This window comes from Anastrepha obliqua, chromosome 4, assembly GCF_027943255.1.
Source record: "Anastrepha obliqua isolate idAnaObli1 chromosome 4, idAnaObli1_1.0, whole genome shotgun sequence".
NCBI lineage: Eukaryota > Metazoa > Arthropoda > Insecta > Diptera > Tephritidae > Anastrepha > Anastrepha obliqua.
In genome coordinates, this window is record NC_072895.1 from 1,334,390 (window position 1) to 1,348,911 (window position 14,522).

General features: G+C 36.2%; 1 protein-coding gene across 6 annotated transcripts in view; it reads right to left on the reverse strand.

The window, feature by feature from the left end:
• Nucleotides 1-14,522, reverse strand: part of LOC129245183 (transcription factor GAGA) — an 85,684-nt gene that overhangs the window by 36,653 nt on the left and 34,509 nt on the right. Inside the window, exon 1 of one of the 6 annotated variants that reach the window (XM_054883212.1) lies at nt 12,878-12,995. The exons of the other annotated variants lie outside the window; for them this stretch is intronic. Coding sequence (XP_054739187.1) covers nt 12,878-12,949 — 72 coding nt within the window. The 5' untranslated portion in view covers nt 12,950-12,995. Of the gene's footprint in view, nt 1-12,877; nt 12,996-14,522 lie in introns of those variants that run through there. 6 annotated transcript variants of the gene reach the window in all.

The following is a 14,522-nucleotide window of genomic DNA, read 5'->3' on the forward strand; positions in this document are numbered from 1 at the left end:
TTTATTATTTATCAAATCTTCTTCTAGGGCATGTAAAAAATTCAAAATAATATCTTTTTATTTCATCAAAACGGCACGTAAGTTCTACTTGAAGTGTACCTCGGGTACTCTTGCCATCTAACCATCTTTTTATTTTAATCCTTCCAACACATGGCTAATATATATCGGTGTTTTAAGGCAAGGCGAAAGATTAAGCATAGTTCGACACATTTTATACTCATACAAAACTGTTTGGCGTTCGGAGGCGGCACAAAACAGTTTTCTTTGGCAGGTCGCCGCTTCTACTTCCCTGAGCATTCCAATCTAGGGTCAGAGCATTCTTGTGATGCTGTGGGCCGGTTTTCTTCTGCGTTTTACTTCACTCTTTCACTTCCTGCGTTTTAGCTGGCGTAAGATGGGCTTCTCGTTCGTTTATCTCCAGAGTTCTTCATTGCTTATTATGTTGCGCCAGAATATTCTGCATATTACCCTCAAGCATTTGCTGGTGAAGCATTGAAGTTTATGCGTGATCGTTTTCGAAACAAGCCACGTTTCACTTCCATATAGCAGCGTCGACTTAACACATTTGTTGAATATCCTGAGTATGGTGTTTCTGGAAATTTGCGAGTTTGCCCAAATTTTCCATATATACAGGGTGAACGATATGAAGTGTCACCAACTTCACACTGCTCGTATCTGTAAAACAGCTCATGACATCAACGGTAAAATTGTTCTAATGACAGTTCAATATATTATTTATAAGCCATCAAAAGCATTTGCGTCTCAGTTTTGTTGAATTTTTTTTTTCTGTGATGGAATTCAAACGCAATGGTGTGATTGCGTTATATTTGGCTGGAAAATCACAACCAGTCATTGTTCGTAAGCTCAGTCACCTCACGTTACAATGATACTGGTAGCATTGAAAAACACTATGGAGGTGGACCAAAAAAACCCGCAACAACGGAAGAAATAGTTCGGAAAGTGAAGGCTCGACTTGAACGAAATCCACGTCGAAGCGGAAGAAAAATGGCCAAAGAACTGAAAATATCGCAAGAGAGCATTCGACGCATATTGAAAAATGAGCTCAAGGTCAAGGCTAACAAGTTCCAAAAAGCACACGATCTTTCACCCCAGCAAAAAAAAGTTCGGTGCGAAAGAGCAATGGAGTTGTTGCGTTTGCACGAACATGGCGAATTTCCTAACATTGTGTTTTCTGATGAAAAAAATGTCCCAATTGAGCAGTTGATAAACACTCAAAACGATCGTGTTTACTTGACCGAACGCTCATACGAGAATTTGAGCCTACGTATGGCCACTCGAAGCAATTTCCCATCGCAAGTAATGGTTTGGGCCGCAGTGACCGCTGATGGACGCTCTCCAATCGTTTTTATCGAGCATGGTGTCAAAGTGAATGCGACTTATTATCGGGAAAATGTTTTAGAAGCTGCTTTAGAGCCGTGGACACGCAAACATTTCGGTCGTAGGCCATGGACGTTCCAACAGGACTCGGCACCGTCTCATAAAGCTCGTGTGAACCAAGAATGGTTGAAAAATCATGTTCCACACTTCATTTCGTCCACACAATGGCTTTCGAATTCGCCAGACGCAAATCCGATGGACCATTCCATCTGGTCCATTTTGGAGAGCAAGGTGAGGACTAAAAAATATGCCAGTATTGATGCGCTGAAAAAAGCGACAAATACCTCAAGATCACATCCGTGCAGCATGCAACTCATTTTCTTACCGTTTGAAGGCTATAGTCAAGGCAAAAGGTGGTCATATCGAGCTAAAGTGAATATATGTTAAAATTTGAATCATTTTTGAACAGTTTTGTCTTTAAAATCAATAAAAACTAATTTCACACAAAAAAGTTATGGTGTTTTGAATAGGCAACACTTCATGTCGTTCACCCTGTACATATTATATATATATTGTATTGAATTTAAAAGTGAACCTATTTATTCTACTTCCTTTGACAATTATTTAAAATTTGGTGAGTAATTAATGACAGCAATTCTCAGTAATTCTTTGAGATGCTGGTTAGTTAATACTAATAGGTCTTTGGATTTCACGAATTTTAAAGTAGAATAAAATGATTCAAATACGAGTACGTACGTTGTTCCGAATACTGAAATAATTCGACAAGCAGCCTTTTTTAACACAGGATACTTCAATTCTGGTACAAATTACCAAAATTCAGTAACCTACATCGACTTAGCAAACCAGTGATCGAACTCAGAGGAATTATTGGGAAACATTTTATTTGGATAAAAATTTAGCAAATTCGTAAAAACATAATATCACAAAAATGTTTCAAATATCGTAAAACTGTTTTTTTAATAAAGCTGAATGCCTGCTCCCCCGCAAACTCTTCAACCATTTCTGCTAACATATGCGGCTTTGAGAAGCGAAAGCATTACAACTGCTTACTCATCCCTATCGTTGGCAAACTGCACAATTTGCATGTTTTGGCCGACACTATTTTATATTGTGTTCAGTATACTTTTTGAAGCCTATTTTTTGAGTTTGAACTGGGTATGCAGTTTTATAGCCCATTTTTTGAGTTTGAACTGGGTATGCAGTTTTATAGCCCATTGAATTGTAGTATAACAAGGTGCAAGTTTCGAATGACTACAAAATACCGTTGATTTTTGGCAATTTTTTTGTTGGCGACGCTAAGTTTTTTCGTCCATACAAAACAAATCAAGCATGTATTGAAGAAAAGGCGTAACATCTCAAAGAAAGTTTGAAACTTTGCGTTACGTGGGTTTTTTTGTAGTATGAACTATATTTTTATAAAAAATATCAGAAAGAAATAAAATAAATTCTAATAAAAAGCCATCATGGGAAAAGGAAAAGCACTCGCATGTGATGGACTAGTTTAGAAAAATGTAGTCAAGGTTTCAGTTCTTCTTCTTTATTGGCACGATAACCGCTTATGCGTTTTTGGCCGAATTTAACAAAGTGCGCCAGTCTTTCCTTTCTCCTGCTAACCGGCGCCAGTTGGAAACACCAAGTGAAGTCAAATCCTTCGCCACCTGATCTTTCTAACGCAGAGGAGGCCTTCCTTTGTTTCCATCCAGAGGACATGACTCAGTCAACGTAGCCAGGGTAGGTTTCCTTTGAGCGCAGAAGGTTACATAAATTTGTTGGAAGAAGTCTTGATTAACTTGAGGCCCTGCCAGGCACTGCCGCGGTATTTCAGCAAGATAACTCTGCCATACATGCTGGAAAAACAAATTCAAGTATCCGGTCAGTCCATAAGTTCGTGCGTATTTCAGCCATAATTTGACTTTTGTACGATTTTTGCATACAAAAAATTATTCTCGGAATATAACGGAACTATTTATATTTTCTTTGATATATTGTGCATTCAACAAATGATTTTAATCGCGGATAGAAGCACGTGTTGTTAAAAAATAAAATGGAATCTTCGAACGCGTATAAGAGGCATATTTTGTACTTTTTTTTTTAAGTGGTAAAAATGCGACAACTACTGCTGCAGAAATAAACACTGTTCACGGAGAGGATACCGTAAGTGTAAGGACTGCGCAAAAGTGGTTTTCAAAATTCCGAAGTGGTAGCTGCGACGTGGAGGATGCCCCGCGCGCTGGTCGTCCTGAAGTCTTTAACTCGGACGCCTTGCTCGAGCTCGTGGAAGCTGAGTCAAATTTTGGTCAGAGGTTAAATTCATCGCATGGAACAGTTCACAGACACCTGGTTCAGTTGGGAAAGTTTTCAAAGCTGGGAAAATGGGTTCCGCATAGACTTTCCGTCGCCAATCTTCAGCAGAGGGTAAATGTGTGTTCTCAGCTGCTGCAACGGCTTGAAAATGAAAGTTTTTTTAACCGTATCGTTACTGGTGATGAAAAATGGGTCCTTTACAATAATCCTGTTCGCAAACGCCAATGGTTAGATAATGATGAAACACCAGAACCGACCCCTAGAGATGACCTTCACCCCAAGAAGATTCTCCTGTCTATTTGGTGGGCCATGTATCGTTTATTATGAACTTCTGGAACCAAACGAGACGATAACTGCTGGTTTGATCTCATACGCTGACGACTGCACGATAATGGCGTTGGGCAATGACATCGATGGCCTGTGTTCCAAAGTGAACAACCAACCTCTCCCTCTGGACCCAACGTTTCCTGAGCCTACCCCTAGATGAGCTAGATGAAGATGGCCGATGATATGCCTACACTGACAGGGCTCCCTATGCTGTTAAAACAACAACAACAACAATAACTGCTGATTATTATTCCCATCAGCTATCAAACATGAGGTACTTAACAAAAATCGACCGTCTATAGTGAATATACGCAAAGTTTTGTTTCACCACGACAAAGCAAGACCTCATACCGCAAGGCAACCATTAGGCAAGCTGAACGAGCCTAGTTTCCACAACAGTCGGTTCTACGCTACCGAATCGACCCGGATTTATATCCGGCCAAGGACTGTCACTTCAGCAGCATTCCCCGTATGGAAGTATGTGGAATGTTTATGCTGCTACAACAAAAAGCTCGAATGCCGCATCCACCATACTCTACGGATATTGCACCTTGTGATTATCACCTTTTTCGTGGACTTCAATCCCATATAAGTAACAAGAACTACTCCTCAAAAGAAGCTATAAAAAGGGATATCGAAGCGTATTTTGGCTCCTAGGACAAAAAATTTTTTGAGCAGGGAATTAAAAATTTGCCTAAACGTTGGGAAGACATCGTAAATAATGAAGGAAAATATATTATTGATTAATGAATACTTTAAACATCTTTATGGCATACGTCTTGATGTTATTCCACAAATGGAGTGCCCTGCAGTTTTAAGACGACTACGAACGGCAAATGGGGCTGAGGAGCTTTTTCATGGCAGAAATACACTCGGAGGTTTGCCATCGCCTGCCGAGGGGCCACCGCTATTAAAAAAAATGTTTTCTTTTATTTGATGTTCAAGCATGGAGATTCGAATCTACGCACTCCCGAATGGTAGTCACGCACCAGCCCATGCCTAGTTATTACTCTTCTAAAACGAAATCGAAAACAATATATCAAAATTTTCAAATTATTCTTAAAACTCCTATGGCTGCATTCACTTGCAACTTATTCGTTCGCGTATGAAATGCAAATTTAAAGGGTTTTTCAATAAGGGCGGGTAGATGTTGAAATGGAATAAAATGGCGTTTGCTGTGTGGTGCGTAGCGCCGTCCTGCTGGAACCATATGTCGTCTAGGTCCATATGGTTCAATATGGGCCATAAGAAATTGGAAGGGCCACCACGTCTACCGAAAAATGGGCGCAATTCGCGCAACGTTTGCGTTAATGAACACTCATTTTGATAATCAAGTTTTATCATTTGAACGTGCTGTTCAATCGTGTAACTTGCCATGATGATTTGGCATAAACAACTGAATAATAAACAAAAGATTTAACAGATGTCACCAAAACAAAATGGCTGCCACAGGGCGCCAAAATCGACCCGCGCCAATTGAAACACCCTATATCTTTTTATCTTTAAACATATTTTCGGAGCAACCTCAAATAACCAAATATCCAAAAGTTTGTAAAGGAACGAGTAATGATTATTAAATAACAAAAGTTACGCTGTTATAAGAGAACTACGCAGGCGGAAGTGCCAGTGACTCTCAGTTATCTATCGTAAGGCCTTCTCTTTATAATGCAGTATCTCTCTCGCTTCTGTAAACATATCCAATATAGCCATTCATAACTTTTGCTCGCATTAGACTTGTTTTTCATTTCGTCTCATTAAGTGTACAAATGAAGCCAAACTTATTCTGCATTGCCGGTCAAAAGGTTTCTAGTCAAGTAATCATATCTTTATTTGCCGAATGTTTGTATGTATTTCATAAGGTGAAACCTACACTGAGTGGTGAAAACTATACCGAGTTTGTTCCGAAGTTAGGTATTGGACGAAAAATCATAATCAAAGGATTCTAAAATCGTACTTTTACTTTCAACCACGACCTGTTTTCATTGGTTAAGTTTACACCGTGAGACTTTTGTCAGGTAAAAGTTATTAGCCGAAACCATTCATAAGGTTTGTACTGATATTCTGTAGTGTTTATGGCGCTATTTGCTACTTTAATATAAGTATGTACATATATAATTGGTGCTTACTCCCTTTATTGGGCGCTTACACTCCTTTACCTACTGGGGTTTTGAACCCGGGCACTATGGAATGGTAATCACGCACGAACCCTTTCGGCTACAGCGGCAGTCTACTTTTTCAAATAGTTCTTAATTGACCGAGCAAGCAATACCACTAAACGTCTAATATTCGGACTTTCTGAACCACAAAACTGACTGAGATTGGCATGCCCCTTGGGCAAGTAAAGTTTCAACGCAGTCTTCAAACGTATCGCTTGTGTAAAAATCACCAATCTTGAGCAGTCTAAACCAATATTTCCCATGTGTTAGATGAGTTTTATTGCAATCAGAGAAAAATGGAAATCATTGGAGCATGATGGATGGCATTTTAATATCAAGATATAACAACATTGTCTACAATACTACAAGAAACACTTGGTTGAGAAATGCTATTTTTTTTTACTAGAATTACTCTTGAGTCAGAATTTATATAATATTATATATTTTTTTTATTTTATGTTTTTTGTAATTTGAATCAAAAAATCAAACTTACATCTGCAACAATTGTGGTATTTACTGTCAGTATAAATAAAGCACGGCTCAGTTAAAATCTGTACGCATAAAATATCAATAAGTCTGAAAAAAAAACTAATATTTCGGTAGATTTATTTTGCAAGAAATTATATTTATTATGCTCTAATAACACTGTGTGACAAAAAAAAAAAAATTTAATATACTTTTATGGAGACCTAGCACAACTTGTGGGTATAGAAAAAGTAAAAAAAAAATGCTATAGGAGAAATTTCCAATACACCCCCAACATCTGATGTTATGGCCATAAAACCGTTTTCAGTAGGTTGATGTGAAGAATCACTTCTAACTTCGCCAATTTCCATGCGATTTCGAATTTGTTTTTTTAGTTCGAATGAACAAAAACAAGCCTTTTTGACAGTGTGTTGGCAATTCCCTTATTCCCATTTAGCGTAAGTTATACCTACATACCAAATTAGTAAAAAAAAAAAAATCTTATAACTCACACAATTTTAATTTAATTACAGTCAAATATAGCTCATTCGACGCAAAATTAAATTTACTATAACAGTAGTGTCTAAAAAAAATCCTCAATATCGGATAATATCGTAAAAATTATGTCAAAGTTGAAAAAATAGAGAAAAAATAAAAAAATTCCAAATACTTCCGTCTACAGTCTCGTCAGTTGTCATTTCAGAAAAATTGTCAACACACTGTCAAAAAGGCTTGTTTTTGTTCATTCGAACTAAAAAAACAAATTCGAAATCGGATGGAAATTGGCGAAGTTAGAAGTGATTCTTCACATCAACCTACTGAAAAAGGGTTTTATGGCCATAAAATGAGATTTTGGGGGTGTATTGGAAATTTTTCCTATACCATTTTTCTTAGTTTTACTATACCTACAAGTTGTAGTAGGTCTCCATAAAAGTATAATATCACTGTCGCACAGTGTAATCGAGTGACAAAAAATTTATAGTTCTCTGTTGTGCAAAAATGTTCGAACATATTTGTTAACTGTCTTCATCAGCCTCTGAACACCGTCTCTGATAACTTATTCAGCATATTCGCTCCCTTTGAGCAAAATCTCTTTATGTGGCGGAGTTGTGGATTCATGTTTTTCATATTGTTCATTTTATTTAAGAATAAATAAATAAAAAACGTCTACTTCATTAGCCAGGTACAAATTCATGGTTGCTTTGGAATAATGTATACCGACTAGTTCAGGTCAAAATTTGGCAGGTGATCCGTGGTGTTGAAAGACAGGCAGCACCCGCTTCTGGAAACACTCTTTAGAGTAAATTTGGGATGTCTTTGTCGACGATGATACTAATGCCCTGTTTTTCAATTGCATACTGCTTGCCAAACATAATTTTTTCTCAAATTTATCTAATTTTCAATATTTAAATTTTGACGTTTATTTGCCACATAGAATTTTTGGTCAGGAAATTGTTTTAAGGGGTTATATACAGCTAAAATTTTCAAAAAATGAATTTATTTTTTTTATTTATTTTTTCCTTAATGTAAATATATTTAAGAATACACCCAGACAATTTAATATCGTTCCGGTGAATATTTTCGAAGTTACACGCAAATTTGAAAAGGCGTTTCAGAGTCCTTCAAAGTGCTTTTCATACTTTAAACGCTTTTTTCTCTCTTAAATATATTTTTTAGTAATTGATCGGCGATTTTTTCTCACCGATAAATATATATATATTTTTTCATAAACAATTTAAGGGCGAAATTTTGGTCAAAAATCGATTTTTTTTGTTTGGAGAAACCACCATTTTGTCAAAAAAAATTTATTTTGCTTATTCCTTCGATTAATTACTAGATTTAACATTACTTTAACGAAATCTGTATGGTTTTTTAATTTCACAGGATCCAGTTCAGAGATATAGTGGTCACCGCAAGACGTCTTTTTTGAGAGGAACGTTCGGAGATCAGCTGTAGCTCCTTTCCAAATAAATATTTTTACTAATACTAAGTCTTAAAATACGGTTAAAAGATAACATAATAAATATACAAATTTTTATACCAATAAATTTAAAAGTTTTCTCAGAAAAAATTCTGGAAAATTCGCTTTTTTCGGCCTTTTAACTGTTATAACCCCTTAAATCTAGTTTGACATATGCTTCGCCATCCATTACAATACAGTATTAAAATTTTGTTAACAAATTCTTGTACAAAAGTCAAACGCGTTTTTTTGCTATAAGTGTTTTTGTACTAAGTACAGTTCAGCTTTTTGACAATTTTATAACCGGGAAAATGATGGGTTTTAGAATTCATTAGCAACTAATTTTCCATACTCATACTCCATCGTCGCCATCTTTGAGAAATGCGGATTTAATAACAATAAAGCCGAAATTTGAAATGTAAAAATGTAATATACATCGGTTACAAATACTTCAGCATCATTTTTTTAAACATTTTGTTAATAACAGTACTGGGCTTAGTGCGATAAGTATAGATTTTGACTGAGCCATGCTTCATACAAGTTTACCTATATATTAAACAAAGCCGATTCATAGATTCATTTCAGGTGGTGGAGAGTCAGAACCGGACTTCCACTCGTTGCTCGTACGAGTAGAGCTACAAAAGCTGTGGTGGGCGACCGAATTCACTGATACTTCTTGAGGAAGCAGAAAGTCATGGCTAGAGATCTGGATATAACTTACAAATCCATATCAAAATTAATCCATGATGACCTCTACACGAAAGTCTTTCTCAGGTACACTGGCCATCTTTGACTTCGCGGGTAAACAAATTAGATTGCAGTGTTTTAGTAAACAAAATTACAAGGTCTATGCATTATACACACCCAGCTTCTTCTTGACTACTTCAAACAGACTTTTGTCTGTGACAGCCGATTTTACAGTTTTCGATAGTTTCTATTTTAGTTGGCTTAGCAATTTATCATAAACAATTCCCGACGGAGTAACGTTTGCCAAGTAACTTTGAAAACATGGTTTAATTCGGGAAACTTAACGAACATTGGCACGTTCGAAAATTTACATTTGACGAACGATTAATTTCACAAAATAGATCTGTTAACAGGAAATGTATTAAGTATTTTGAAGTCAATATTCGATGTGTTGTTACCGATTTGTTGCGAAGAGTGTGTCAAAAATGATTCTCCGGATTCCAGATTATGCCCTATACGCGCCGGTGTTGTTGTTGTGCTAGCAGCATAAACATTCCCCATACTTACATACGAGGAACGCGCCGGTCTTAGTGGTCGTATATCCGAAATCATATTCAAACATTACTGCTACAAAATTATCAGTCAAAACATTAAAAATAAGGTAGTGTGCCTTTTCGTGCTTGATCAAACACTTAACTCATACATTTTAATGATACCAAGGCTGCAAACAAAATTGATAATTACTATGGCCCCTATTATGAGTTACATTCGATCTTCGATATTCGCTGGTTGTCGAAGATCGAAAATCGAATGTCAATTTGGTATTATGAGCGGTTCAACCCTATCGAAATTTTCGTTGTTTACCGAATTTAGAGTCGAATGCAATTTTGCTTTCGATCGTGTAGCGTATTGTGGGAAAACTTGTTAAAGTGTAAGTTGTTTGCGATTATTTATGGTTTTATAGTAACCAAATAATAAATATATACTAATTTTGTTAATTTTATGCAGGTCGAAAGTTGTGAATACCAAACAACAATTAGAAGAGAGAATCCAAAATTCGCAAAAGGGATTTGCACCAAAGTTCAAGCAGCAAAAAAAATGGGAGGAATTTACAACGGAGCTGAATTGCTTGGGACCACCAGTGAGAACGGCAGCAAAATGGATTAAGCTTAATAATGGTTTTTTTTTGTGATGTTTATAGAAATACATTTTTATTTTCCCTTGGCAGGTATGGGCTGAAATACGTAGAGGAACTGAAATACATATTTTTTTCGAATGACGAATAATTGAATAAAGAAAATTTATAACAAAAATAAAACGGAAACTGTGGCGTAAGGGTTTCTATTTAATACTTTTTAGATTTTTCTATAATATTCTCAAAATTTCATTTATTATGTTTTCTACTTCTCCGTTATTTGACTCCACTTCAATATCTTCAGCATCATCCTACACAGTGGGTTGAGCAAGTCCTAGCATACCTTCATTACCAATACTCAATTGGTACGATCCCTGAGCACAAAATCGCAGAATTGTGGCTAGCTTTAACAAATTTGGAATGGATTTGGCTCGGGTGCACTGCTGCAACTGGTTTTCTGTACTGGACAGTAGGTTCACAGACGCCTATTTAGATAATCTAAAGTTCTTTAAAAATCTGTAAGCAAATTTCTGTAATGTTAAGTACGTCAACACATTTTGAAAACTCTAAACTTACTCAGTGGAAGCCATTTCTAGGGGGTTGGATGCGCCCCTCAACTGTTTACTACTTCTAGCTAGTTCCACTAATCTTTCATCGTCCGATGAATCGTGGAACCACAACTCCGTTGTACTCATTTTCACAAAAAATACTTTTTTTAACTTTTAAAAATGTTGTTAGCAAAGAATTTCAACACAATCGGTTGTTCTTTTATTTTGATTTGCTGTATCAGCTGAGAAAAAATTATCTATTGTAAATGCGTCGAGCGATCGAAATTCACAATAGTCCTATTCTTCAACGAATGAGCACCATAATACCAAATGAAAATTCGTTCGATCAGCACTTTCGACTACAGTCGAAGATCGAATGTTGCTCATAATAGGGGCCTATGTTTTTCGTTTTTTCCTTTTACGAGATGTCCATATTATTTCTCTTGCCTGTGAGTATGCAGCAAGTTGCGCCTTACCGTGCCTATTATTTCATTCGTCTGGCACCTCTCAACTGACTTATGGAATAGTACTTTGGAAAAGCGTATTGCTCGCCGCAATAGGGGTCTGTATCGTGTGGGTCTGTGCTAACAAACCATATGGGCTCCTTCCGATGCTCCGCCTGGTGACTCGCATGGCACCGTAATAGAGGAGCTGGCGGCCATTTCTGCAAACTTATCGCAAAGTTATGAAGCTCTTTCCTCAAACGAGCGATATGTTCAAGTACATATTAGGAATATCGTGTCTAGCTAACTTTGCCAACTAATATAATACCAGATACTAGAAATTAAAAATGCAAACTCTTTCTTGTTCCTTTTTTTCGCACAAGTAATTCAGTCTATTTTTGTTATAAATCAATCATCTGTTAATGAATGGATGAACGAATGCAATGTAATGAGAGCAAGTTGATCAAAGCCGTACAGCCAAAAATCGAATCGATCTTCACTAGAGGCCGTTATTTTTGACGCCATGTTATTGATAATTATTATTGGTAGCTATTATTCGACTACGTGAAATAATTCATTATTTTCACAAGACTCTTCAATTTCACAGCGATTTAACAGACATTACATTACTCCATACTCGATATGCTGGAAATCGACTATTAAATGCAAACTAAATACTTAGGAGCATCTGTTATCAAAAAAGTTATAAAATTATAAAAACTATGATTTAATAATAGGAAAGAGGCAATTATATCAGGTTGTTCCATCTTACTGGTTTTATGCAAAAAAAGTCTTTCGTTCAGCTATGAATATATGAAAAAAAGAGAAGGTTTTTTCAATCATTGTATTAGCTTTGCTTGATACTTTGAATTCCCTTTTCGGATATTTCGATACACAAATAGTATGGACAACGTCGCTTTTGGATCGAACTCGAGATTATTTTATATTGTATATGATTCAAAACATTATTCGTTTATTTGTTTGTTTGAAACGCTTGCACGGAAAATTTCATTATTGAATATAATTCTTGGTCGAATTTGCTTTGTTGCACTTTTCATTTTTAAGGAGTGTGGGCTGTCCAGTATTTTCATATAAATAATCAACATAGAAACTATGGATTTATTGGAGCTTTACAGATATACAGCACTCTAGAAGATCAAAAACTCAACAGTTTAGGTTGGATTTGTATATATGCATGTACGCACATATATACATATTTAGGCATTTTACAAATGTTTGTGATTAACTGCACTGCTCATAAGTATTCAGGACAGGCACACCATTCTCCACCCCACACTATTTTTATTTTTGATTTACATACATATAATATATATGTATGCATGTCTATAAGGAGATCCTTTTTTCTAACTATTTTTTCAATTTTTTTTTACTCCATAATTGTTTATTTATTCACTGAACTGCTGTTTTAGTTTTTTTCTTTTTTGCAGTTAAGCTTTATTTTTATCAATCCATGTTATAACTTCAATAATCACATGTTCCGTTAAAAGTTCCGGTACTGCATCATCATCATCATCATGAAAATAATACTTAGAGGACGACACCATTCTTTAAGGGGAGATTGTAGTAGAACTGCTCAGCGGTTTACGACAACAAAAATTATTAAAGCTCGCCCGCTTTTCTCAACATTTTCGGTCAAAACAAGTATTTATAATGTAACTAAAACATTAAAGTCGCGAAAATATGAGAACGCCGCATATGTGCGTCCTGAGCCGTAAATCGTGAGTAAGTGCATGTGTGTCCGCATGTGTGTTCATGCATGTGTGCGAAAAATTACGATACTCGCGCGTATAGAGCACGATACGACGGAGCCATAATGTAAGCTTAAATAGAAAAGCAAGAAAAAGAAGACGAGAAAAAGAGAAATAATAATAAAAATCGTCTGACGAACTTGAAATTGAGAGTAGTAAAAATAAAACCGGAATAAAAGTAGGGAAAATACCGAACAAATAGAAATGGTGAGCAAAACAGCACACAAGACATATAAAAATATCAGCGAATATAGAGAGTAAATGTCAGCCAGTTCTTAAGAAAGCGGAAAACAACCAAATAATATAAAATGGAAAATTCAGCGAAAGGGAAATTTTTTAGTTTCAATAACCAGCTTAGGCGAGATATACTACTCTCCGCTGTGCACTGGATTCTGATTTTCGTAATTTTCGTAATTTTAGCAACTTACTTCGGCACAAACTAAGCGTAAAAAATTGATATAGTTATTTCTTGACTTCGACCGTTCGTACCAATGCTCACTTGTGCTTGATCAACATCATTTCTCACTTTAATGTCCATCGAATATGGAATAAAATTATAGGCACCTTTGATTAAGTTGAAAGTATAACAACGATCCAGACTTAAAACAGAAAGCCTGGGAAATTTAATTGTGATTGTAATTGTAATTTTTTGAACAGTTAATGATGATAATGTTTACATGATATCAAAACTATAGACCTGATTCTAATTTACACCGCGAAATAGCCCGATTTACGAATCTGTCATTGCCGACAATCACACGATTTCAGTCATTACGACCGACACATCAACCAGCCTACCAGCGACCTGGCAAGCGTGCAACCAACGATAAACGACAACTGCGACGACGCCGATGATGAACAAATTACAAATAAAAGATGATGCCAGAAGACGATGACGATTAGCGCCCAGGCAGCCAGTAAGCCATCGAGCCAGCTAAGGAACGGCATGAAACAACGATGGTGATGGTATGGTGAAGGCGATGGCGATGGCGGCGGTGAAGTCTGAAGTAGTGGTGAGAGCGAAAAAATTGGAAAAAATCCACACACACAAAGAAAGTAAAAGAAAAAATCGAAGTACATATAAACAGAAAAAAATTGTGTGTACAGTGGGGAAAAATAAAGAATTATATCTGCAAAAGGCTTGCAGCCAAGAATCGTTTCTTACGCGCTTATAATAGCAATCCTTATGTATGTACATACATAGATACCCATAAACAACAGCAACTACATACTATGTATGTATGTATGTATGTATGTATATAAATTTATCATGACGTTTATATGCAAAGTGGCAAATAGACTTGGGAAAGGGAAAAACTGGTTCCGATGGGCTAATTTCTTTTTATAAATGTACGGCTGTGTGTACAAG